The sequence below is a fragment of the Crocodylus siamensis genome, chromosome 8 (assembly GCF_052110815.1).
Source record: "Crocodylus siamensis isolate JL-2025a chromosome 8, ASM5211081v1, whole genome shotgun sequence".
Classification (NCBI taxonomy): Eukaryota; Metazoa; Chordata; order Crocodylia; family Crocodylidae; genus Crocodylus; species Crocodylus siamensis.
In genome coordinates, this window is record NC_143402.1 from 55,240,896 (window position 1) to 55,267,500 (window position 26,605).

Sequence of the window (26,605 nt, forward strand, 5' to 3'; positions counted from 1 at the left end):
TGCCGGGGGGATGCACCCAACACAGCCCCGTGTGGCTCACTAGTCTGGCTTTGCACTGGAGCGGGTTGCAGGGCACCAGGATGCACGCACAGGACGCATGTCTTCCGGAGCCATGTGACCTGCTCTGGTGCAAAGCTGAACTAGCGAGTCGCATGGGGCTGGCCCGCGTCCCTCTGTGTGCCACCCCCCTGCAGGTGCAGCAGGGCAGAGGCAGGACCTGGCATGGTGCATGGGGATTGTGCTGGGTCCTGCCAGCCCTGGGGCCCCTCTGCTGCCCAGCCAGGCCGGGCCCTTGGTGGCAGGACATGGTGTGGCATGCAGGGACCTGGGTTGGTGCCTGCTGCCAGGTCCTGCCACCATGGCTTGGAGTGCCCCACTCCTGCTGCTGCTGCTGCTGCTGCTAAAAGTAAGTTATAGGCCTGGGCTGGGGAGGGATGTGGCCCTCCAGGGTGCCTTGGGACCTGGGGGGAGGGGGCATTCCATGTGCTGTGGGGGCCAGGGGACCCACCCCTCCTGAGCAGCCCTCCACAAGGTCCCCACACCCACAATCCCCCCAGCAATTGCTCCATGCCTATCCACATCCGTCCACACACACCCACCTGCCTTCCTCCACATTCCTTCCCACCCTTTTCCTGCAAACACCACATTCCCCCCCATCACACACCCATCATGTGCAAAGACAACCAAAAGTACACATCAGCACACAGATATTTAGAATTTATTTTGTCATCATGATAGAGACACTGGTAGGCTTCCGCATTGCTTTAACATTTTAAATATACCAATTGAAACAGAACCCACACACACACATGTACCACACACACACGTTTTAAAAATGGATTTGGGATACTGCTGCAGCAGTCCAGCTGGCATATGGGGTAGTGTCCCCAGCTACCAAGTGGCCAGACCCCAGAAGCTCCTGAAAGCGAGTAGCCCTGAGCTGCTTGCCAGGACAGCTTTTTATACTGCTGGGGACAGCTCCCCCTGGCTGCAGATCCAGGAGGAGCCAGGCAGGGTTATTTTGCCCCAAGTGGCACAATTTGCTCCACAACAAAGCACATGCACTGAGGCAGAAAGCTGTGGCTCAAATTTGCACAGCTTCTATTTGAGTTGCTGCAAGCGCATGTGCTTGCATGTGTGGACGCACCCAGTGTGTCCACACACACAGCTAATCAGGAACAGTAGTTTTGAATTTGCACTTTACCTTAATAATCTGCATTAAACTTCCAAGTGTGGATAGATAGGATCATACTTTCATGTGTATATGTTGAGAAAATTAAGTCTCCAGGAGTTGCAAGTGAGTGATTGCTGGCTTTCTAGATGCATCCTAGCACCCACCTGAAAACAAAGTGGACCCTGAAGGACCCTTTCACTATATGGTGCTGGAGCACAAACAGCCTCAGATAAGCTCAGCTGAAGGAATCTTGAGTCCATTTAATGGCTAGTTACCAGTAGTCTCAGACTTGTGGCTTATGCTTTTTTTGCTCTAACAGATAAAAAGAACAAGTATTTTTAGACAGCTTATTCAGCATGCTGGCTCTTTTCTCATTTTAAAAATGACCGGCACCTTTGAATGTTATGTACAGAAGCACCAACTTGTCTCTAGAACACTACGCATGGCCTGGCACTACTTGGCTCTCCAGCCTCTGCTGTTGTTCCTAGATCTGTTTAGCAGCATAAATGATGACTCATTTAGCATGTCTCCTGGTAGAGCCTTACCCTTTCTCTACACCCACTCTGATTGATTTTATTGATGCGGTATGAGTTGGTGACATACCCTTGAGGCACAGGTCAAGAACAGAAATAGGGGCTTTGTGACCTTAAGGCAGTTTTGCAGCTTTATACCCTTTTTTGGCAGAGCTAAAATAACTGGCATGTGTGACACTGAAGGAGTTCTTCCTTATACCTGCACCTGTAAGCTACCCTCTTTAGGAGCTTTGCTTTTTCCAACATAATTTTCAGGGCCAAATTTACTTCATTTGGTCAGACCCTGCTGCAGCAGTCCTAACATGGCCCTTTACAGCTGGATTGCTGCATTTCCTTCTCTTTCCATTTGGCAGTTGTTTTTCTTTGTTTGTCTTTTTTAACCTTGTTTTTTAACTTTTGCAGTTTTTCAAAGTATTTGGATGTTCTGTCAGCATAAATTGAGTATGGCCAAGACTTGTGTGCCCCAGCCTTTCCAGCCACATCCCATCACTTCTGGCCACGCCACTATATTCAGAACTTCTGAGAGTGTTCATCCATTGCTTCACTGGCTCCATGTTCAAATTCCCTTCCCCATAGATCTCTGTGGTGGGTACCAGCAGCCTCAGATTGTCCAAGCAAACTGCTTCAGAACTTTCTCCCTCCTTATTTAACTGTTGCTTGTCACCCTACCAAGAATGCAGCCTTGATGTCCCAATTTTCCTTTTTCCCTGTGATCACCCGTGTGTGCCTGTATCTTCTCTTCCCCCCCCACCTTCCCCCACTCTGTTCATGGATCATCAAAGTCTTTAACATGGCTACGTTTTGGTGGGAGCTTTTTTTCTGTGCAGTGTCAGCACCCTCTACTGACTGACATGAGATATTGCAGCTATGTACTTTGCTAGAGTTAGGAAACACTCTGAGAACACTCCAGGACAGGCTGGAAGAATTGTAATAAACCGCTGAGGAGCAAGCTGCAGCATGGCTGGCTATATGGACTTCTCTTCTTTGGCTAGTAAATCTACCTTTTGAAGGAAGGCATTCCAGACCAGCTCTGGTCAACACACAAATGCAAATCAGAAGATGAGTCTTCTTTTGCAGCCTTGTCTTGCACGCAGCCATTCTTTTCAGACCCATTACACACAACTCTTCTCTTTTTTCCCAGTAGCATTTTTTTCAGGATCTACTTGGCTGATCCCAGCTAGCTTCAGTTTCTTCATCAGCCCTTGCTTCGCCAGCTTGAAGCACAGCTTTCCTTCCTTGGTGGTTCCTTCATACCATGCCTTGTAGGGATGGTACATCCTGCCACAGCAGCAATTCTTTGAACCCCTTGATTATACTTTATCTAGGCAACAACTCTTCCCTGATTTCCACCCCCCACTTATTTGGGGGTGGGGAATTCCCACTGTCAACGGAGAAACTAAGCATTAAAATATTTTTTTTTATTAGGTAGACCAATTTAATATTTTATGGGTGCACAAATTCATATTTGTGCCAGTTAAGCTGTTTAGTACCTTGCCCTTTTATCCTGGGATGACAGGTGCAAAGTGAAGTTAGTGTACTGCAGGAGCGGGCAGTTATTTCAGGTGGAGGGCAGCTTACCCAGTTTTGGAAGGCTGTTGAGGGCTGCATGGGTAGCCCCGCCCCTTGACAGGTACCCCGCCCCCTGGTCACCACCTTGGGACCAGTGTTCCAGGGCTGGCACCGGTGGGGCCCAAAGTGGGGCCCAAGCTGGCAGGGGTCTGTGGAGCTGGGCTGGGCTGTACCAGCAGGGAGAGGGGGGAGCTGGCTTGGTTCCATAGAGCCCCTGCTGGCTGGGACCCCTGTACTCCTGCTGCCCTGCTCTGGGCCCCACTGGTGCTGGCCCTAGGGCACTGGTGCAGGCCCTGTGCTCCCACTGGCTCCCTACCTGTTCACTCCCAGTGCTCCCCAGTCCTGTGGTACAGGTGGGGGGCAGCACACACCCCCAGCTAGCTGGCAGGGAAGAAGCTGGTGCTGAGTGGGGAGAAGTGGCCCCTCACCTGCCCCATGGCCGGCACTCCCTGATGCAGCTGCTTGTAGCCCACACGGGGCTGTCTGGAGCAGGCACAGTCGGCCCCAGGCTGGCTGTGAGTGGCTACAGCATGGGGCACTGGCCATGGGGCGGATGAGGGGCTGCTTTTCCCTGCGTTCGGCACCAGCTTGTAACCCGGCCCTGCTGCCAGCCTGGGCCCTGCGCTGGCTCTGGGCTCGCCCATTGGGACTGCATGCGGCGGCAGCATCTGTGGCCCCCCCACTTGCTGTGCCAGGCAGTGTTAGCTGCTGCTGCCCGCCCGGAGCCCGCTCGCATGCTGGGCAGCCCAGAGGCAGGTGGCAAACACTACCCAGCGTGGCACTCGGGGGGCCACAGCTGCTGCTGCCATGTGCAGCCCTGATGGGCGAGCCTGGAGCCAGTGCAAGGCCCAGGCTCATGGGGCCAGGTTATAAGGTGGTGCCAAGTGCTGGAGGGGTGGCCCTTCACCCATGCTGTGGTTGGTGCCCTGCACTGCAGCTGCTCGTAGCCTGCATGGGGTTGTCTTGTGCCTGCTCTAGACAGCCCTGTGCAGGCTGTGAGTGGCTGCAACAGGGAGTGCTGGCCACAGGGCAGGGAAGGGCTGCTTTCCTCTGTGCCAGGAAGGAGCCTGGGGAAAAGCTGAGTGGTGGGGAGGATGCAGCTGTGGCTGACTCTCACTGCTGCAGCCTACAGAGCTGTCCGGAGCAGGTGCAGGCAGTCCCAGGCAGGCTGCAAGAGGCTGCAGTGTGGGGTGCCAACCACAGGGCAGCAGAGGGGCTGGTTCCCCCCCCCCCTTTCAGCTTTTCCCTGAGGTCCTCCCCACCCCTTCCCCGTGGTTCCAGCACTGCCAGGGCAGCCATGTGGTCCTAGGCCAGAAGCTCCAGCTGGGGCTTCCAGGTGGGGCTGGGCAGGCCCTACTGTTTTGGGAGCCTGCCCTGTTTCCCCTGGGCCCTACTGCCCTTGGTTCCTGTCATATTTTTTGACAGGAATCAAGGGCAGAGAAATAATAATTTTAGAAAATTTTTAGGGGCCCCATGGGCCAGATAGAATGGCTTTGTATTTTGCCCAACCCAGGTGTACTGGCTAGTTTAAAGCATAGTAGAACATGTGTTTTTTATCACGATGTGGCTGCTATTTGTAAATTTTACTTCACAGTACTGTTGTTCTACTAAATCTGCAATTAATTGGATCTTTAAGATTTCTGTTGGACTCAAAATTGTCCAACCCCATTCTGCTCTCTCAAGAAGAGTCCTCTTCAGGGGGCTTCAGTAAGAACCAGGTATGGGATGGATTAGTTCTTCTGGTAGGATTTTGGGGTGGTTGGACTATGTGCACGTAGCAAGTCTCTGATCTATGGCTTCTGCTTTTTCCTTGTGGCAGAAGTAGAAGTCTGCCAAGAATGTTTCTCATTGTATGATGTGATATTAGAGAAAAAGTGGTTTTGGGTTTTGTTTTGTTTTTTTTTTTTTGGTCAGTTTTTATCTCTGTTTGGAAAATGAGTGAGCACCTGTGGCACAGAGCTTTCTGCCTTCATTTAAACAGCAGTAAGGCTAAGGTCATATCCAAGAGAAGATGACTTAGTTTGAGATATGTAAGTTTAGTACAATATCCTTCATGCAAAAATTTGAACTTGGCAGTGCTACAGAATATGGTGTCTGTTTCCTGCATCAAGCAATGAAGAGAGTGCTACAAATGACTCGCACAGTGCTAGGATGCAAGTGTCTGTAGATTCCTGTTCTTTTGTCCTGCCTGACTACTAGACAAGTTGTATAATTAATACAGCTTCCCTGGCAACATCTTTTATTTCTGGTCTGTTCATTTGATGCAGGGGTGGGCAATTATTTGGGCTGGAAGGCCACTTAAGGAGTTTTGGTAAGCTGTTGAGGGCCAGGGTGTGGGACTGGTGCTGACCTGGCTTCACCCCTCCTCCCTGTCATGGCTGTTTACATTGCCTGGCATGTTGGGGGGTGGGAGGGGGGGATTTAATTCTATCTGACCCTGGGTCTGTCTGCTTTTTATCCACTGCTGGGGGCACTGGATGGAGACGGGGCCAGGCCCCTGTGTTTAGGGCTTGCTTGGCTATGCAGGTGGGTAGTGATGTCTGGGAGTGGGCAGACCTGGGCTTGCGTGGTGGTGACAGTTCAGGGCTGGGGCCTGGGGCAGAGTTGCAGTCCCCTGCCTGCATGATCCTGCAACAGAACTGGTGCTTATCACAGATGTATGGGGAGGGAACCATTGGCTGTGCCTCAGGCCTCAGCCCTGAGCTGTCACTGCACCACACTACTGGCCCTGGTCTTCCCTACCTGTCCCACTGCTGGACAGCACTCCCCACCTACCTGTGGGGATCTCAGGCTGGTCTCCGTGGAGACCCTGCCTACCTACTCTGTTCAGTGCCTGTGGTGGTGGGTGGGTGCTGGGGTCCCCATGCAGCAGGACTCTCTCCACTAGTGGCAGTGGAGATAATGACAGTAGCAGCTGGAAGGGGCTGCCAGGAAGCAGAGTCTGGCTGCTACACCACTCCTGCCTGGCCCCATGGGCTACAAGTCCTGGTGTGCCCAAGAGCTGCACATGGGCATAGGGCAGGCTGTGCTCCGTGCCTGGCAGCACATGTATGCCCAGGGTAGGTGGGGCTTCTGGCCTGGCCTGGTCTGCCCCCTGTGCCTGGGCTGGGTGTGGCTGAGGTTCCTGCAGTGTACGGGATAAATTGCTTGGGGGCCAGCAGACTGCATTTTGCCCACTCATGGCTTTAGTGCCTTCAGTTTAAATAGGCTGTCTGTTGCATTAGATGCAGTATGTTTAGGTTTGGCAGGATTCTATTTTTCTTAAAATTATTTTGGCAGATAATATTGATGTTTGTCTATTTTAAGCATTTATCTGTTATATAAAAGTTATAATATAAAGAACTTCTGCTCCCAGGATGGCAAAAAAACCAAGGTAAAGCCAAGAAAACACCAAAATGTGTATCCTTTCTAATTGGAGTCTTTCCACTTACCAGTCTCACAAGGAGGTTGCTTTACCTACTTTACAATTTCTTCCTAGTTCTCTGCAGCTGAGTTGTCCCACTCAGGCATCAGGAAACTGCTTCCCACACTTTTCTCCATCCAGCTCTAATGCTCTTCTGCTTTCCACCCCCTCTTGTAGGGTTTTAAGTAGCCTGTTATTTCCCTCCAGCCATGTCTTGGTACTTGTGAACAAATAGCTAATTGCTTAATTGATGAGTCATTAGGCCACCCACCCATTTACTGTTTTTCCTCTAAAGAGACTGATCCTCTAAACTTCTGTGACCTCTTTCTATTCTTCACTTCTGTCTGACTGAGGTGAAATCAAGGTTTATGAATCCTGCCAAGCCTAAGTATCTAGGAGGTGCTTGTGCTGAAAGCCATGGATGATAGATGCACATCTTCTGGTGTCTGAAAAAAGTTTCTGGGGTAGTTTTGCAGCAAGATATGTGACAAAGTAGCGATAGGCAGTGAATGCTTTTGCATAGCCAGTTAAAAGGGGTGGTTTGTCATTTTAAAGCCAGGCACTCCTCATTTCTCATGCTGTAGGTACTGTGGAATGTAACCTGGACAGATTAGATGCCAAATTGAAAAAAAAAAATGTTTAAGGCAAATCTCCAGTCATTGACCCTCCAACTTGGAGTGAGAGCTCTCTCTCCTGAGACCAATCTATGGACAGGGGTGTATAACACAGAGCTGTGGAGTGGAAAGACTTTAAGTGCATTACTGATGGGGAGAACCATGATGGTCAGATGACTGACTTCCTCGTGCCACATTAAAGTGTCATAATAGCCACTTTTCTATGGTTGTCCTCTGCTGTCTAGTGAAGGCAAGATGTGCTTTACTGCATATAGAAGAGATTGAACAGCATAGCCAGGTGATGGTTGCTTAGCATGTCTTACTTTTCAAGATGAAAAGCTTCCTGTCTGTGGATGGATAAATATGGTATCTTTTATTAGATCAACTGATATAGTTGGAAAAATTCTTCGTAGCAAGCATTTGGGCACAAACACCCTTTAGGCTGAGGAAGCATTTGCAGATGGTCTGTGCTCTTCCTGGATGGAGTAGTAAAGCAGGCAGAGGCCAGTATGTATGTCTGTGAGTCGGGTACATTTAACATTCCTACATGTAATAAGCATGAAAGAAAAAGCAGATGAATTTAAAGCAAAGGCTGGAGGCTAGATGAGGATCTTGAAGAGGGTGATGTGATGTATGACGTTTAATGTGTATATAGCTGGGCAGTTATGAGGGAGAAGTTTAATTCAGAGGCATAGCTTGCCCAGATGGGATCCATATAGCCTCTATTGGAATGCAGGTTATTCCCATTTACCACAGCTGTTTCATGTAACACCACAGGACAAAGAGAAGGGCTAGGCTTTAGAACAACAAATGTCTGGGCGGTAAATACTTAATAAACTGGATGAGCAGCACTGATCTGTTCCCAGAGTTCCTTTCCTGACTTCCTGGGGTTCTTGAACACACTAACGAGACAAAGCTAAACTGAGACTAAGTTGCTAAATTAAAATATTCAATGTCTGTTAGAACTCTGTAGCTTGAAGCATTTCTGTCGTCTTTTTTTTTTTAATGTTAAAAGTGATAGGGACTAGCAGATTAAGCAGATGGGTTGTTCTGTGTACATCTGCTGGCTAGTTCAGTCAAAACACTACAGATATTTTTAAGGTGCACTTCCCATAAGGTTCGTCTAAATTAGGAAAAGTGTTTTGCTTTAATGTTGAGTTTAGCTGACGCATTGTGGTTGGGTAGGGATTGGCTAACATTTTTGATGAGCTGGTTGAGCTGAAACCTGCATCTGTGCTAGAGAGGGAAGACTAGTTGTGATAAGTAATGTTAGCTGACCCCAGCTCAGCTTCTCTCTTTAACGTAGACAAGTAGGTAGGAAGGCATAGAGCAGAGGTAGGCAGTCTTTTTTTGGCCAGAGTGCTGAAAAAAATATGTCTGCCTTGGAAGGTGCTGGAGTGCTGGCATGCCAGAAAAACAAAATTAAGGGGCTGGGGTGAGGGGTACATGGTAGGACGCACTGCATATTAGTATATTTAATAATCAGAAATGTTGTCTTTGTTCTGTATTTCTTTTTGTTGAGCATGTTGCAATGAGAGAGAGAGAGAGAGAGGAAAAAAAGGAAAGCAGGGAGAGAACGAGAACACACTCAGAACAGACACATGCACACAAACATCTGCAACCAGACACGTGTGTGTGCACAGACATGCAGAACCAGACAGAGGCAGGCAAAAGCCCAGAACCAAATGATGGGCTCAGAGCGGGTGGGAGTCAGGTGGGCTCAGCTGTTGCCAACCATGAAGCCTGGGCTGCTCCCAGCAGGCGGCTGCAATCCCTGCTGTATGCAGACTGGGCTCTGTGGTTGGCAGCAGCTACCCAGAGCCTGGGCTGGTTGCAGCCAGGAGGCTGCAAACATCTGCTCTGGGCTCTGGCATCAGCTCCATACCGGTGGGTGCATGCATGCCTCGGAGCAGATGGTGGCGATGGGGCCTGAGGCAGCACAGCCCTCCTGCTGTCCACTCTGAGGTCTGCGTTCAGTCGCTGCCAGCATGGAGCTGATGCTGGGGCTGTGAAGCCTGGCGCAGCTGTTTGCAGCTGCCCAGAGCCCAGGCTGGCTACAAACAGGTGTGCCAGGCTCCAGAGCCTACTCATCAGCTCTGTGCCAGCAGTAGGGGAGAGGCTGGGGTTGTGCTGCCTCAGGCCCTGCCCTCCACTGTCCACTTCAAGGCGCGTGTGCACCCGCCAGTATGGAGCTAATGCTGGAGCCTGGAGCAGATGTTTGCAGTCTCCTAGCTGCCATCAGCCCAGGCTCTGGTTAGCTGCTGCCAACCATGGAGCCCAGTCTACTTGCAGCAGGGCTTGCAGCTGCCCAGTCGGCTGCTGGGAGCAGCCCGAGCTTCGTGGCTGGCAGCAGCTGCCTAGAACCCAGGCTGGTGGTAGCGTGCTTAGCAAAATGGCCTTGTGTGCCACACTCGGCGCATGTGCTGGGGGTTGCTGACCCCTAGCATAGAGCTTACTATGAGAATGTAATTTCTTGTTCTTCACAGAAGATAAAAGGATTTAAATGGTAAGGTTAATCAAACCTCATCTGAGTAGGTGCTAATGATGCCTTGCTAATTTTGTTCTTGTTTCTGAGACCAGACAGGAGGCAAGACTGTTAATGAGAGTAGAGCTGGAATATTCTGTTTTAATTCTGGGTTCTTCAGTGGCAATAATTTGCTCCAACATGGGCAAATTGAGCGATTAAGATGTTCTGTAAAGACCTGGAAGAAAATAGCTAGTTACATCTCAGAAAAGAAGGAAATTGGACCATAAATGGCTCCAGATGGCTTTTCAGTGTGGGGGAATGAGAGTTGTTCAGCTAATAGCTGCTATGAAACAACAAAATGCTTTTACTGAGTCGCACCATGTATGCTGGGTGCAGGCTGTCACAGAGATATCCAGGTACCTCTGAAGATTGTAGAGATCTACTCATTTCTTTTTATTTAAACAGCAGGTAGTATGCTGCCTGGTAGTTATCACTGTTGCATTTGCTTTGCAGAGTACCTGGCGAGGAATGCGATGGGATCAATAGCATGTCTGTGGAGAGTGGCCCTGGGACAAGACTGAGAAATTTACCAGTAATGGGGGATGGACTAGAAACTACCCAAATGTCTACAACTCAGTCACAGGCCCAACCTCAGCAAGGCAGTACTGTAGGCGTTAACCCTCCTCCACCAGAGACCTCCAACCCTAACAAGCCCAAGCGACAGACCAACCAACTGCAGTATCTGCTCAAAGTGGTGCTCAAGACACTATGGAAACACCAGTTCGCGTGGCCTTTCCAACAGCCTGTGGATGCTGTCAAGCTAAACCTCCCTGTAAGTACAGATTGAGAAATCTGCTGCTGTTCTTGGATTACTCACTATGTGGGTAAAGTCATCTAAAGCATGAAGCACTTTGTGTCTAGTGCACTTCCTCCCTGCTTCTGGAATCACTGAATCTGTCTTTTGGGGGATGGAGATGGGGAGGAGGAAACTTTTTTCAATGACTCAGCTGGTCTGTAGATTGTGGGGGTGGCCTGCATATTTATAAGTTTGGAATAATGCCTTTCTGGGTAGGAAGTAGACAGAAAACTAAGTAGGATTATGTATTTTCAGAGTAGTTTAGTATGTTAAAATTGTTCCCTCTTATTTATATCAGTCTAGGTAGGTTAATGTAGCAAGAATTAATAGGAGAGTAAAGTTGTTGTTAAGCTGGACTTGAACTCTCTCTTTTCTAGCTCTGTATAAAGTCTTGTATTCCTCACAGTTTCTTGCTTGATCCCCTCTACCTTGTGTAGACATTGGTAGAGGCTAGAATACCCCCGGTGCTGCTGGAGCCTGCAGACTGCTTGCAGCTCTGCTTGTAGTGGTTCCTAGCACTGTTCAGTAATATCCAGCATTTTTTATGAAGGGAGATGTTTAAACATAAGTTTTTAGTAGATTGCTTAAAGTCCTTTTCTGCTTGCATGCTGACTGCTTTCCTATCTGCTCACCTTCAAAATTGCTTCTGGGTATGTTGTCAAATTTACAGTTAGCCTTAACTGAGACATCACCCAATGGAGAAGAGACATGGGGACCCTGTTTCTTCATCAGAGAATGTGCATCTACAGGGGTTAGACACATGTACCTTGCTCCCTTCCCTTCTCTTTCTGCAGGAGCCCAGGCAACATGAGAAGTTTGAGAGAAGGGCAAAAAAGCCCAACGTGTAAGAGCGTTTTTGTAGAAAGTGGTTTTTATGTTCTAGTTAGACATGGCCATGGAAGCTTTAAAACCGTTGCTCATTCCTTTTGCTTACTAGGAGAGATTTGTCCTCCATTCTTCTGCCTTAATTTCTTCTCTAGGAAATGCATCGTAGGGATAATAAGTTTGCTTTTTCATAAAGCATATTTTAAAAATGTATTCAGTTATTTGCACGATAGTGGACTCTGTATATTTTTTGGGGGGACTGTGTATATGTTTTTCAGGAGGGGCCATCACCAGGGAGGACTGTGCCTTGGTTGCTTGGGGCTGCAGGGGGCAGTCAGGGAGGCCAAGGAGGAGATGGAACTGGGACTAGGTTCCCGGATCAAGGACAATAAGAAGTCCTTTTTTAAAAACAGAGGGGGCAAAAAGAAGGTACCGGGTAACATGGGGACCCTGCAAGACACGCTAGTAAATCTGGTCGTCACACCAGACAACAAAACTAACCTATTTAACAACTTCTTTGCCTCCATTTTCCTGAGTAGGGACTGAATCAGCCCCCCCCACCAGGCCCCCCTCAGGCCCCAGGGGAGGTGCACCCAGGCCTAGGGTCAGTGGGGATCTAGTCAGGGATCTTCTGGAGGGACTGGACGTATTTAAATCAGCTGCTCCGGACGATCTCCACCCCAGAGTGCTGAGGGAATTAGCTGAGGTCATTGCGGGACCCCTGGCATGGCTTCATGAGCACTCGTGGTGCTCTGGTGTGGTGCCAGAGGACTGGAAGAAGGCCAGTGTGGTTCCCATTTTCAAAAAAGGGAGGAAGGAGGACCCAGGAAACTATAGGCCAGTTAGTCTTACCTCGATCCTGGGCAAGTTTTTTGAGAGAATTATCCTGGCACATGTCCACATGGGGCCAGCGGGGGAGGTTATGCTTAGGGGAAACCAACCCGGGTTCATTAGAGGCAGGTCTTGTCAGACCAACCTGGTGCCCTTCTACAACCAGGTCACAAAATCCTTGGACATGGGTAGCAGTGGATGTAGTCTTTCTGGACATTAGGAAGGCCTTCGACACTGTCTCTCACCCCATTATCATTAAAAAAACTAGGAGACTTGAGTCGACACCTGCACAGTCAAATGGGTCACTAACTGGCTGGAGGGCCGCACCCAGAGTGCTGGTGGATGGGTCATTTTTTGACCTGGAGGAATGTGGGCAGTGGGGTCCCCCAGGGCTAGGTCCTCTGGCCCGCATTGTTCAACATCATCTTCATCAGTGACTTGGACAAGGGGGTAAAAAGCACCCTGTTCAAATTTGCTGATGACACTAAGATGTGGGGGGATGTGGGGCATGCTGGAAGGAAGGAATAGGCTGCAGTCAGACCTATACAGGTTAAAGGGGTGGGTGGATGAGAACAGGATGAGTTTCAACATGGAGAAGTGCAAGGTGCTGCACCGGGGGAGGAAGAACCAGCACCATACCTACAGGCTGGGGAAATCCCTTCTCGTCAGTGCAGAGGCAGAAAAGGATCTTGGAGTCATTATTGATGCCAAAATGAACATGGGCGAGCAATATAGGAATGCGGTCAGGAAGGCCAAGCATACCTTGTCATGCATCCACAGAAGCATCTCGAGTAGGTCCAGGAAGGTGATACTCCCCCTCTACGCAACACTGGTCAGGTCGCAGCTGGAGTACTGCATCCATTTCTGGGCGCCGCACTTCAGGAGGGATGTGGACAACATGGAGAGGGTCCAGAGGAGGACCACTCGCATGATCAGGGGGCAGCAGGTCAGGCCCTACGAGGAGAGGCTGCGAGACATGAACCTGTTCAGCCTCCACAAGAGAAGGCTGAGGGGGATCTAGTGGCCGTTTACAAACTAGTCAGAGGGGACCAGCAGGCATTGGGTGAGTCCCTGTTCCCCTGAGCACTACCAGAAGTGACTAGAAATAATGGTCACAAGCTGGCAGAGGGTAGATTGAGGCTAGATATCAGGAGGTGCTACTTCACTGTCAGGGCAGCTAGGATCTGGAACTAGCTTCCAAGAGAAGTGGTGCTGGCTCCTACCTTGGGGGGTTCTTTAAGAGGAGGCTAGACAAACACTTTGCTGTGTCATTTGACTCCAGCATTTTTTCCTGCCATGGCAGGGGGTCAGACTTGATGATCTGCTCAGGTCCCTTCTGACCCTACCAACTGAAACTATGACCTCTTCGTAGCACTTGCAAAGATACCAGTGCTGTAAGAAACAAAAAATGTTCTTTTTTTCTAAAAGCTCCAGCTAGAGTAGGAGCATCTGTTGCTGCTCCGTCTAGCAGGAAGCTTTAAAAGGGTAGTAAATCTGATGTTCCTCCACTGTTCTGTTACATTATTTTAGAAGTATGAGCTGTTTACATTTGGGAATTAAGAGTGCTTATTTTTCAGGCAAGATTTCTATAAATTGGTTGGTTCCATTTGAAACCAAATAACCAGATTTGGACAGCTTTGTGGCTTAACTTGCACAGAGAAATTATTACTTAGAAATGAAACTACTGTTGTGTTCTAGCAAAAGATATAGAAAAGTGTAATCAAAATCATCAGGGGCCTGGATCAGTTGCCATACCAGGACAGACTAAAAAGGCTATGGCTTAGTTTGGAAAGCAGAGGGCTGGGTGGGGGGAGAAGGGATATGATAAAGGTTCATAAAATCATGCAGGGTATGGACCAAGTGAACAGGGAATTGTTGATCACCAAGTTCCAGAATACTAGAACTAGGAGCAACCCATGGAAATGAGTAGGTGACAAGTTTAAAACTAACGAGAGAGTTGCTGTGTATTGCTTAAAAATATAACTTGTGGAACTCATTGTCATGGGTAGTGGTGGAGGTAGATAACATAGCCAGAGTCCAAAAGGGACTCGATAAATTTTATGGACGATAGATCCATTAATGGCTATCAAATAGAATGGATGGCAGTGCTTCCTCTAATACTTTGAAACCTATAATGGTAGATGCCAGGGAGAGTATTGAAGATCCCTGTAGAGATACCTTGTTTAGTGCTCTTCTAGCCCTGTATCCTGCCTCTGGTAGTGGCAGATGGACCATTGGCCTGACCCAGTATGGCACTTCTTACCAAAAGTGCTCTAACACAGTGACATTTAACCGTTTGGCCCCATAGGCTGGATGAATGGTATATGCTGGACAGTGTCTTCATGGCCTGGCACTGTCCCCTTTCACCCCCCATGTGGTGAGATTTCTGAGGGCCTGGGACCACCCCCTCTTGTCTCCTATGTGCCAGGATTGGGTTCTGCAGGCCTAGTGTTGCCCCCTCCCACCCCTCATGATTGGGTCTTGGGGCCTGGCACTGCCCTTGCCTGGCCCAGTGTGCTGGGATCAGGCATACCATTTAGTGCTTGGGGCAAAGAGCTCTCTATGGGTCTGGAAATTTCGTAGCAGAGGAATGGATCCACCACTCCCCTGCTGCGAAATTTCAAAATCTGTGGGGAACCCTAGAAGCCAGATGATGTGGTGCTGTGGGCCAGGGTTAGAGCATCCCTGCTCTAACACAAGGGAATCTCACTTAATCGTGTGGTCTTCACCTATTGTAGAGAGCAGGAAATCACAATGTGAACACTGGAGTGGAAATTATTTCCCTTTCTTGCTGTATTGTTTCTCAAATTCAGTTTGGAAGTTGAAAATGTCTGCACTTATAGACTAACTAAACCAAGATGCATAAGCATCTGATGAAATAAGCTGTGGCTCTCAAAAACTTATGCATCTCTGATTCAGTAAGTATATAATGTGAACCTTTAACTTGCTTTCTGCCTGACTTCAGGCTAACATGGCTAATTATCTCTCTGAAAGTGTCTGTAGAACTCACTGTAAATTTCTGTTGAGAGCCACAGCGCAATGTTGTTTTTTGAGAACTGGTTTTTCACATAAAAGCTTCCCATCTCCTAGGTGATGATGAGGGTCTTCAGTAAAGTTTAGCTTGCACCTTAGTTCTGTTTTGAAGCATTACATTTAACTATAGTAGTACTAGTAAAATGCACTTTGTATGAACCAGACTTCTATGATAGTTCCAGGTTCCAAACTGACATTTTACCCTTTTGTAATTGTTGCAGGATTATTATAAGATTATTAAAACTCCTATGGACATGGGAACAATAAAGAAACGCTTGGAGAATAACTATTACTGGAATGCTCAAGAATGTATCCAGGACTTCAATACAATGTTTACAAATTGTTACATCTACAATAAGGTAGGAAGCCTGCCAAAGGAATCTACCACAATCTTGGTATGGTTTCAGAATTCTGTATTGTAGGTTCATGTGTTTCTTGTAGTAACAGTCCTATAAAAGGATTTAAGGTTAGCAAGGCTTCTAAATCAAAGTGATTGTTTTTAATTTTATAGTATTTCAGATCTCTCTCAAGTAAAGAGAGCGAGCCCAGTCTGGCCTTGAATCCTCAGCATTCTCTTAGAATTATTGGATAATTGTCAATTGAATTTACAAGCTATATTCTCATTTCTTAAAACAGAAATTTGAACCATGTGTTCTTGTTTGGAAGGCATCTCAAGCACAGCCTTGAATGAGGGAATGTTGTGAGATGTTCTTGGCCAACATGTCAAACCTGAGGACCAAATGTCAGACTTCAACCAAGTTCTCCGACTTGTTTTAGAGAAACAAATCCCTCCCCTCCCAAGCTTATCTCATGTATAAATGTCCTGCTCCCTCCTTATGAATTTCTCGTTTTTTGGGTTCCCTTCCCCTGCCCCAATTTGTTAACACTCCTGCTGCAATATGGTTCCCAGACACCAGTCTTAAAATGGAAATAGTGACTGGGCCCAAAACTGCTCGCTACAGCACCCCACTTGTCACCCTTCCCTACCACCAAACCTAGAGTCTCAAGCATCCCATTCTCTGGACTTTTAGTAAAGATACAGAAAATAAGAAGGACAGCTCTAAAAGGCCGCTCTTCATAGATTTCATAGACATAGACATTAGGGCTGGAAGGGACCTTGGAAGATGAAGTCCAGCCCCCCACCTGAAGGGCAGGAAGTCAACTGGGTTCATAGGATCCCAGCAAGATAAGCATCCAATTTACTCTTGAAAGTGTTCAATGTAGGTGCTTGAACCACCTCCGATGGCAGGCTGTTCTGAGCCCCCAAGGTCTGAATGTGTGGGAGTGACACTCAAGACGTCTGTGTTCTAGTCCTGGCTCTGCCCCAGATGTGAGCAGTGGGGTACCCCAGGGCTTGACCCTTAGGCCCACAGTGTTCAACATCTTCATCAGCGACTTGGATGAAGGGGTAAAAAACACCCTGTTCAAATTCACAGATGATACTAAGATGTGGGGAAAAGTGGGCACGCTAGAAGGGAGGAATAGGTTGCAATCGGACCTGGGTAGGTTACAGGGGTGGGTGGATGAGAACAGGTTGGGTTTCAGCACTGACAAGTGCAGGGTGATGCACCTGGGGAGGAAGAACCAGCAGCATACCTACAGGCTGGGGAACTCCCTTCTTGTCAGTACAGAGACAGAAAAGGATCTTGGAGTCATTATTGATGCCAGAATGAACATGGGCCGACAGTGTGGGGACACGGTCAGGAAGGCCAAGCATACCTTGTCATGCATTGACAGATGCATCTCAGGCAGGTCCAAGGAGGTGATCTTCCCCCTCTATGCGACACTGGTCAGGCTGCAGCTGGAGTACTGCATCCAGTTCTGGGTGCCACACTTCAGGAGGGATGTGGACAACATGGAGAGGGTCCAGAGGAGGGCCACTTGCATGACCAGGGGGCAGGAGGGCAGGCCCTACAAGGAGAGGCTGAGACCTGAACCTGTTCAGCCTCCACAAGAGAAGGCTGAGGGGGGATCTAGTGGCCGTTTACAAACTAGTCGGAGGGGACCAGCAGGCATTGGGTGAGTCCCTGTTCCCCAGAGCACTCCCAGGAGTGACTGGAAATAATGGTTACAAGTTGGCAGTGAGTAGATTGAGGCTAGATATCAGGAGGCACTACTTCATTGTCAGGGCAGCTAGGATCTGGAGCCAGCTTCCAAGAGAAGTGGTGCTGGCTCCTACCCTGGGGGTCTTTTAAAAGGAGGCTGGATAAACACCTTGCTGGGTTGTTCGACCCCAATATTCTTTCCTGCCATGGCAGGGGTTTGGACTTGATCTGCCCAGGTCCCTTCTGACCCTACCAACTATGAAACTATGGAGGTAGAAAATAGAGGTCAGCAAATTTTTGGAAAGCATAATAGTGTATAAACAAGTGTAAGCTAAACCAGGCACTCGATATTCAAGAGAAACTTTTTTTCTGACAGTTCTGTCAATGGGTAGACTCCGTAGGTAGCAAGGTAGCTGCCACACAGGGTCTTGCTGATATCTTCAATCAACCTCAGTAAAATCAGGCAGTATTTGCTATTTCGTGTTTTTGCCCCTTTATCCTAGTACATACTCCTTCTCAGTCACTGGTACAAGGGCCTTTTGTTTGCTCACCACTGTTACCAGGTGATCCTACCCTCTCGTTTTTCTGCTTTCCCAGTGTCTCAGTTCACTCAGTCTAAATCCACTCTTCCTGGATTTCTTTCCTTTGTGCTAAAACCATGCTTTAGCCTACCAGCTTTCCTGCCAGACTGTTGCCCAGTTGCTCTTTATCCCTTTGTCTCCAGGCTGATATGTTGTGTGGTGTTCTCTTATTCTGTTTTTGATTCTCCACCTGGCTTCATTGATCTAGCTGACTCCTAATTTTAGGAGAGCAGGCCCAGAAGGGACCTCAAGAAGTTTAGTTTAACCCCCCTGCTCAAGGCAGGATGATTCCTGACTAAACTATGCTAGACAAGTGTTTGCCTTGCCTGCTCTTAAATTTCTAAGGCTAGAGATTCCATAGCCTCTTTGGGCAGACTGTTCCAACGCTTATATGCCTTCACTGCAAGAAAATTATCTTAATACCCAACTAAAATTTCCCTTATGGCAATTTGAGACCATTCCTCCCTTGTCCTGTCCCATGTGGCCACAGAGAATGGTTCATCCTTTTCTTTTTACAAGCACACTTCAAGGTATTTGAAGACTGTTATGATTTTCCCCCCTCAGTCTTTATTTCCAAACTAAATCAGAATGGATTCATATTAATCAAGTTGATTTTTAAATCATGATTTAAATCAACAAACCGAAAGCCCAATTTAAATAATTTTTATCAACTTTCCCATTATATACCTTTTTTTAAAGAAAGGTGTCTTTTTATTAACTGATATAATTAAAGCATGTTGATTTACAATTAAATAGTTTTAACAGTAGATTTGGGATGCACGTTTCCAAGGTACATGGATTCAGGTAGATCCATCTTAACATGTAGGATTTCTAACAATCCAAACAACTTACTATGCTATAAAATCGTGAAATATATATTTTTACTCTTTGCTCATATTTGTATCAAGCTGCATTAACATGGTAACTTGAATTTTAATTAAACAAACTAAACCAGCACTTCAGGAAATTAAGAACAAATCCAAGATTCCTTCTCCTGACATAACCCACCATGCTATCCTTCCCACCCTCCCCAAAACAATAAAAGCCTCTCCCCTGACAGTCCATGATTTTGTACTAATGTAACCCCCGGCCTTGCATGCTGCAGTATATTAGTATAGAGACATGGATAGAGCACTTGAAGTTAATGTTAACATTTCCCTATATATCCAAAGAGACTAAGAAAGACTGAAATACCCAGAATTATTCAGAAGTTGAGGGTTGGTAGTTACTGAGCAAACTAACTGTATTTTTCCATGAGCTAGAGAAGAAGCCTCCATTTTGCGTGCAGAATCAAATATTCATACTTTGAGGCTGAACTAATCAGAGTGATTAGAGAGGATAAAATAGAAGTTTTATACTGTCCAGGTGGGCTCAGTGGATAATCCTGATCAAGGAGTTCATGTGATGATGTCTGCTGGAGTTAGAGGCCAGGTTCTAACACCTGTGATGGCTTTGCTGATCCTTTGCATCCCCTGTAGTATAGACCCTGCATCCCTTGCAGGGTCAGGTCTCTAATATGTGAGATATTGTGCCATATTTTTAAAACTTAACCTCAAAGATTGGATGTCTTTTCTCCCTCCTTCCTACATAGAAGAAAATCAGTCTTTAACTCCACAGAGTTTTTAGTAGAAGGTCATTGACTCAACAGATTTTATTTAAATTACTTTAATAGATTGTACTAAGTGTATACGTATGCTGTATTACATTCATATTTCATTTTCAGATGGTTTATTTTTAAAAAGGAAACTTTTTAATTTAAATAAAATGCAGATTTATTTAATGCTTTTTAAAAATGTAACTTTTAATTCACCTTTGTCTAAATAATCCTAATTCATTCAGTTTTTACTCGTAAGTCATGATTCTGAGACCTGATCACTTTTATTGCTGTCTGCTGAACACTTTCTAGTGCAGTGTTCAAAACCGGCAGCAGCCCTCTAGGTCCAAGGCCTCACTGTGCTAAATACAGTTGAGGAGTTACTTCCCTTGACTTTTGTGTTGTACTCCTAACTGTACAGCTCAGTATGCTGTTGCCTTTTTTTTCTTTGCAGGAAGTGCACACACTTCCCTCAGATTCAGCTTATAGTCTGTGATAACCTCCATATCTCTTTCAGCAGAACTGCAGGCCAAACAGTTGGTCCCTGCTTTGTATTTTAATACAAATGTTCTATACAAAGTGTAAGACTTTGCACTTGTCCTTACTGAGCTTCAAATTTTGGACCATTTATCCAGGTCCTTCTGGATCCTAGCCCTACCTTCCAGAGTGTCTGCAACTCTGTCCAATTTGGTGTCATCTGCAAGTTTGCTAAATATACACTCCACTCAGTGTCATCTTCCATATCATTAATGAAGATATTAAATAATACTGGATTCACGACAGACCTTTGGGGAATCTCACTTGATCCTCTCTCTGAGCTAGATGTTGACTTGTTGATGACTACTCATTGAGAATAATCTAACCTGTGCTGTATACCCTGTACAGTACTTTCATCTAGTTTGTATTTCCTTAGCTTGTTAATGACAGTGTCATGGGAGATGGTGTCAAATGCCTTGCTAAAGTTAAGGTATGCCATCTATCACATCCACTGCTCTCCCCCATCTCCAGAACCTGTCATCTTGTAGAAGGAAATCAGGTTGGTCAAGTGTGACCTGCTCTTGATAAGTCCATGCTGGCTGTTCCTGAAGACTGTGTTCTCTTCCAGGTGCTTAGAAATACATTCTTTGCTCTACCATATAATCTTGCCCAGTATCAAGGTTGTGTTGACAGGTCTGTAATTAACCTGCATTCTCTTTCCCTTTCACAAAGATGAGCACTATGTTTACCCTCCTCCATTCATTCAGTATCTCACCTGACCTCTGGGACTTCTCAAAGATAAGAGCTGGTGGTTCAGAAATTACCTCAGTTAATTCCTTGAGTACTGTAGGATGCCTCCCATCAAGCCCTGAAGTACTTGGAAGCCTCTACTTTCCCTAAGTAACAAATCAACCTGTTCTTCCACTACTCTAGGCTGCTTATCTCCTCCCATATCCTTGCTGCCAACTGCACTGGTAAACTAATACGTGACCTTTTTTCTCAAAGACTCAAGGCCAGGCGGGCCCTGCTGGTGCAGGAGCCTGCTGAGGATTCTCCTGGGTCCTACTGCCCCTGTGTCCTGTCACTTTTGACAGGAACCAAGGACAGATAAATTTTAATTTTCAAAACATTTTTAGGGGCCCCACAGGCCAGATAGAATGGTCTTGCAGGTTGGATGTGGCCCACAGGCCGTATTTGTGCCCACCCCTGGTGTAAACACTATTGCTAAGAAGAGCAAAATATTTTTTAAAGTAAAGTTAGAGAAACCACATGTGTGGGATCAGGAAGTATTATAGCGCCCAGACTATAATGAAAGATGCCTCTGTGCTAAGATGGTTTTGTGTTGAATTTTGAATTCCCAGGGATGATTACATTCAGTATCAGAGAGTGAAACGCCAGGAAAAATCCTAAACATGACACTTTAATTTTTCTAGACCATAATATAGGGTACAATCTAATACAAATCTTTAAAGTGCATACCATGCCTCGCTCATTTTATTTGTTGTTTTTCCAGCCAGGGGATGACATAGTCTTAATGGCAGAAGCTCTAGAAAAGCTTTTCCTGCAGAAAATCTCTGAAATGACCCAGGAAGAAACGGAAATTGTAATATCCCAGACGAAAGGAAGAGGACGTGGGAGGAAGGAAGCAGGTAGGTACTGGACTGACTGACTGCTCTGAGTTTTGTCCTTCTTTCTGACTGTTTTTTGTTTTTGGCCACTTGTGGGTTTTTTGTTTTGTTAGTTTGTTTTTAAGGACAATTTTATATAAGATAACTAAAGCTACAGCCACCCTCATCTTGGTGCAGTACCTGGCCTCCAGCATGCAATGTTCAGTATTGATACCAGGTGCTTACATTCCAGGGAGCTGTATCTGCGAACACTCTCTAGTTTTCAACAAAGGTTCCAAGCTAAGAGCTTTAGTAATGAGAGTGATTTATCATTTTGTTGTTTGTTGCTAAATATACCAACTGTGCCCTGTAAAATACCTCAGTGAGAGCTTCCAGTAGTCAAAATAGATGAGCTGGGTCTGCCATGTTTGTCATTACCTTGAGTCTTACTGTGCCTTCATGTAATTGCAGCAGAGAGCGCTGGCCATGGGGCAGGCGAGGGGCCGCTTGCGCAGGGAAGGAACCCAGGGAAAAGTTGAGCATGGCAGGAAGAGTGGCCCCTCCCCTGCCCCATGGCTGGTGCTCTCTGCTGCAGCTGCTTGCAGCCTGCAGGCACAGGCAGCCCCAAGCTGGCTGCGAGCAGCTGCAGCATGGGGCATCAGGCATGGGGTGGGCGAGGGGCTGCTTCCCCCGACTCTGTGCTCAGCACCATCTTGTAACCTGGCTCCACTGCCAAGCTGGCAGTGGGGCTGGGTTACAAGCTGGTGCTGAGCACAGGGAAGAGCATCCCCTTGCCCACTATGTGGCTGGTGCCCTGCGCTGCAGCTGCTTGCAGCCCATGTGGGGCTGCCTGTGCCTGCTCCAGACAGCCCTGCGTGGGCTGCAAGTGGCTGCAGCAGGGAGCACTGGCCATGGGGTGGGTGAGGGGCCGCTTTTCTCCGTGCTCAGCACCAGCTTCTCCCCTGCTGGCAAGCAGGGGGTTGGGGCTGTGCGCTGCCCCCTGCCTGTACTACGGGGTTGGGGAGCACTGGATGTGAGTGGGTGGGGAGCCAATGGGAGCATGGGGCCTGCACTGGTGCCCCGGGGCCAGTGCCATTGGGGCCCAGAGCACGGTGGCAGGAGCGCAGGGTCCCAGCTGGCATGGGCTATATGGAGCTGCACCAGCACCCCCCTCTCCCTGCTAGTGCAGCCCAGCCTGGCTCCACAGACCCCTGCCAGCCTGTGCCCCACTTTGGACCCCACCAGTGCTGGCCCTGGGACGTTGGTCCCAAGATAGTGACCAGGGGGTGGGACACCTGTCAAGGGGCGGGACTACCCATGTGAGGCTCCACAGCCTGCCAAAACTGGAGAGGCGGCCCCCCGCGCAAAATAATTGCCCATCCCTGTCCTAGATCATCCGGCATACTTTACAGAACACATTCCCTGTCATTGCAGAAGCCCATGATGGGTGATACCTTTATCCTTTCCTGATCTTTTTGTGGTACATTGTAGTTTTTGGGGTCCCTGAGCTTCAGGCACTGTGCATGGCTGAGGGGGATGCTTATGGCGTGCCATGGATGTTTTTACTTACTGCTTTGTATTTCACACTTGAGATTGGAGGGAGCTAGGCTTTATGATGACCCTGTTGGTCCCTAATACTCCAGTATTCTATGAAGGCTTTGTTGGGATTCTTTGAAAACCGAGATCGGAGCATTACAGTGCACCAAACCTGCTCTGTATCCAAGAGCCACTTGCACTGATGACAAGATTATGTATAAACTTTGTTTTTTGTAATAATCTGACATTACTGGAAACTGAGTGTTTTGCTGGGTTTTTTTGTGATTTGAACTTTCAGTAGACATGAAATCAAGTTTGTGCCAGCATCTTACACCTGGCTGCACCACATTTAAAGCCCAGTTGAGCCTTATTTTGGTGGCTGTGTTGATATGTTAGTCTTACATTGGTTTTTTGCATGGTGTACTATGTCAGCTTGAATGAGTTATGTCAAGGATGCACAACTCAGGCTGTCAGAGCCATTTGCAGAGTACATTCCCATCTGAAGAGCTGCCATTAGGGTAGGTAGATACCCTGTGGTCAGATGTCAGCCTTCAACACAGCTGCAGGTGGGAAACTAGGCTTTGTGCAGATGCCTGTGCAGCTTAGCCAGTTGCTTAAATTATTTCTCATTTTATTAAAAATTACAGTGGGTTACTGGGACTATCCTGCTGGGCTATGTTTTTACCATCTCTACATTGGATACTGGAGAGCTAAACAGCTCTCAACATGCTGCATTCTAGGTTGTAAAACAGTTCATATAAACTAAAACTCCGTGTTCTTGTGTGGTCTTGTGTATTAGAACACATTAGTAACAGGTTTATATAGATTCTGGGGAAAGAAGGAACTGTTGTGATCCTCTGGTCTGAAGTACCCTGTTGCAGGCTGTGGGACTTTCCTGAACTAACTTCTGTTTGAACTAAACTACTTTTTTTTTTTTTTTTAAAAGAAAACCATCTAGCCTAGATTAATAATAATAATAATAATAAAAAAAAAGCCAGCAATGGAGAGTTATTCTGCAGTCTTCAGTAAATTGGTTCAGCAGTTAATATTCCTGGTGAAGGTTGTTACTTCTAGCCTACATTTTTCCTGTATCAACTCAAGCCATTTTCCCTTAATTATGTTATCTGTTAAAGTGAAGACTCATATTTGTTCCACATGATCAATAGATAAGGCTCCTTCAACTCTAGTAATAAGGCATGTTTTCCATCCTTTTAATTTCATTCTGTGCTGCTCTTTTGAATCTTCCAACATTTTGCATTTTTGAATGGTGGAAATAAGAACTGGGTTTCACCAGCAGTCACCCCTGCCAAATTCAGAGGTATTGTAGCTTTGTTTCTTCTCCCCAAGCCCTGGTTATATTTCTAGAGATTGCATAAGCCCTTTTTTGGCCATAACATCACACTAGGCCCTCATGTTCAGCTGACTTATCCCCAGTGTCCCCAAACCTTACTGCTTTGCATGGCAGAATTTCTTATTCTGTAAGTAAAGCTACACTCCTTTGTCCCAGACTCCACATTTGACTGGATTGAAATGTGGATTATGTTTGTGTCAGTGTTCACGTAAACTCAAGCATTGTGTGGCAGTGGTTCAGATCACTCCATTTTAGTGATTTGTTCTCTGTTTTTCCCCTTCCTACAAATCTGTTCATCTTCTGCAGACTTTATTGGTAAATAGTTATGTTTGTTTGTCTGTATCTAGTTCAGTAATAAAAATGTATGTTAAACAGTGTAGTGACAAACTGTGGTAAAACCACACTAAAAAACATAACTGCTTGGTGGTGGTGATTCCCTGTTTGCAGTTGGACTTAATTATTGGTGAGCTGCCTAGTTTTTAAATAATGCATCATGTCCTGTTGATTTTGTATTATTTCTATTTTCCTAATCAAAATAGAATGTAGTACAAAGGCAGGTGCCATATAGAAATCTAAAGATGCCACATCAACACAGTTGCAGCTTTGATTGATTTGAAGATATAATTTAATTGTAAATAAAAAAGATCAACTTGTCAAAAAACCTCAGCATCTTTTTTTTTAATAGACCCATTTTGACTGTTGTAATTATTACCCTCCTTTTAATTTTTGAACTCTGTATTAGTTGCTCTGTTCTGCCTGGGATAAGTGTCATGTTGACAGGCATTTGGTTATTTGCATCATCCTGTTTACCCTTTTTAAGTATTAGCATGATGTTAGCCTCCCCAGTGCTTGAAGACTCACTGAGAGTCAACGCCGACATCAGTGCAATGGCCCCCTTTTCTAATGCTTGGGTGAAAGTTTTCCAGCCTCCTGGCTTAGAAATGTCTGGCTTTAGCTGTCATTTTAATATCCTTCAGAATCACTTTTGGAATGGAAAAGGGTTGGGTGCACTCATAGCAGATTATATATCTCTTTCCCAAACTCAGAAATGAAATGTTTTTATGACAACTTCTGCCTTTTCTGCATCTTTATTGACAGGTCTAATACTTTTTCCTATAGAATTGAACAGAGGCTATTAAAAGTAATTTTTTAACATATGTAAGAACAAGCTTAAAACAAATACTGTTATTGTCCTCCAGTCTGTTGGCCACAGGCTTCTCCTCCTTAAGTCCTTTCTGCTTCCCTTATGAGTATTTTTCTCTGGTAATCTCTATTCCAGGGGTGTCCAACCTTTTTGAATGTGGGGCCAGATCATGAACTTTTTGTCACCCAGTGGGCTGCCGAGCCATATTCAAACACACTGTCCTGGGCTAGAGAGATCCTGCCTGTGTAGCCTTACTGCACCTGCCTGTTACTGCAAGGTTCATGGTAGCTGCTGGTGGGCAGGGGCAGGAGGGACCCATTCTTCAGCTAGCTACTGCCACAGAGTCTGAAGGGGAGGAATAAATAACTCCACATCTCTATCCCCCGAGCAGCATAGCCCCAGGAGCTGGCGCTGCCTGAGGGGGGGCTGGAGCGAGGCGGCCGCTGCACCGCAGCCCCTTGCCCACCTGCCCGCACGGCCCTGCTCACCGTGCTGCCTGGCTGCCCGTGCACGCAGCCCCAGTGGCCTCAGCGCTGCAAGCCTGGAGCGCGGGGTCTGGCAGACTCCGGCTCCCGCTGCCTTGCCCCACAGAGGTCACGCCAGGATCCCGCCTGCTGGCTTCCCACATGGTACTGAGGACGGGAGGAGGCTGGCCAGGTCAGCACCAGCCAGCAGAAGCGACGGCACAGCCGTGTGCCGCTTGGGACAGGAGGAGCCCAGCCGGAGTGGCAGGGGCTCAGCTGCGTTTTCCCCCTGCCTGCACTGGTCAGTCCTGAGTGGCACATGGCTCCGCCACTGCTTCTGCTGGCTGGTGCCAACCTGGCTGGCCTCTTCCCATCCCCAGCATCACATGGGAAGCTAGCTTCAGCTGCATGCTGCTCCAGATGGGACAGATCCACCCAGGTCGGCACCAGCTGGCAGAGGCGGTAGCAGAGCCGTGTGCCGCTTGGGTCTGACTGGAGCAG

The 26,605-nt window shown here is 47.1% G+C and overlaps 1 protein-coding gene across 14 annotated transcripts in view; it reads left to right on the forward strand.

Moving 5' to 3' along the window:
- BRD4 (bromodomain containing 4) overlaps nucleotides 1-26,605 on the forward strand; it is a 140,912-nt gene that overhangs the window by 67,403 nt on the left and 46,904 nt on the right. For all 14 annotated transcript variants that reach the window (XM_090061425.1, XM_090061427.1, XM_090061428.1 and 11 more), the window contains 3 exons: nucleotides 10,274-10,592; nucleotides 15,527-15,664; nucleotides 21,516-21,651. In XM_090061425.1, the coding sequence (XP_089917551.1) occupies nucleotides 10,274-10,592; nucleotides 15,527-15,664; nucleotides 21,516-21,651 (593 nt within the window). The remainder of the gene's footprint in view (nucleotides 1-10,273; nucleotides 10,593-15,526; nucleotides 15,665-21,515; nucleotides 21,652-26,605) is intronic.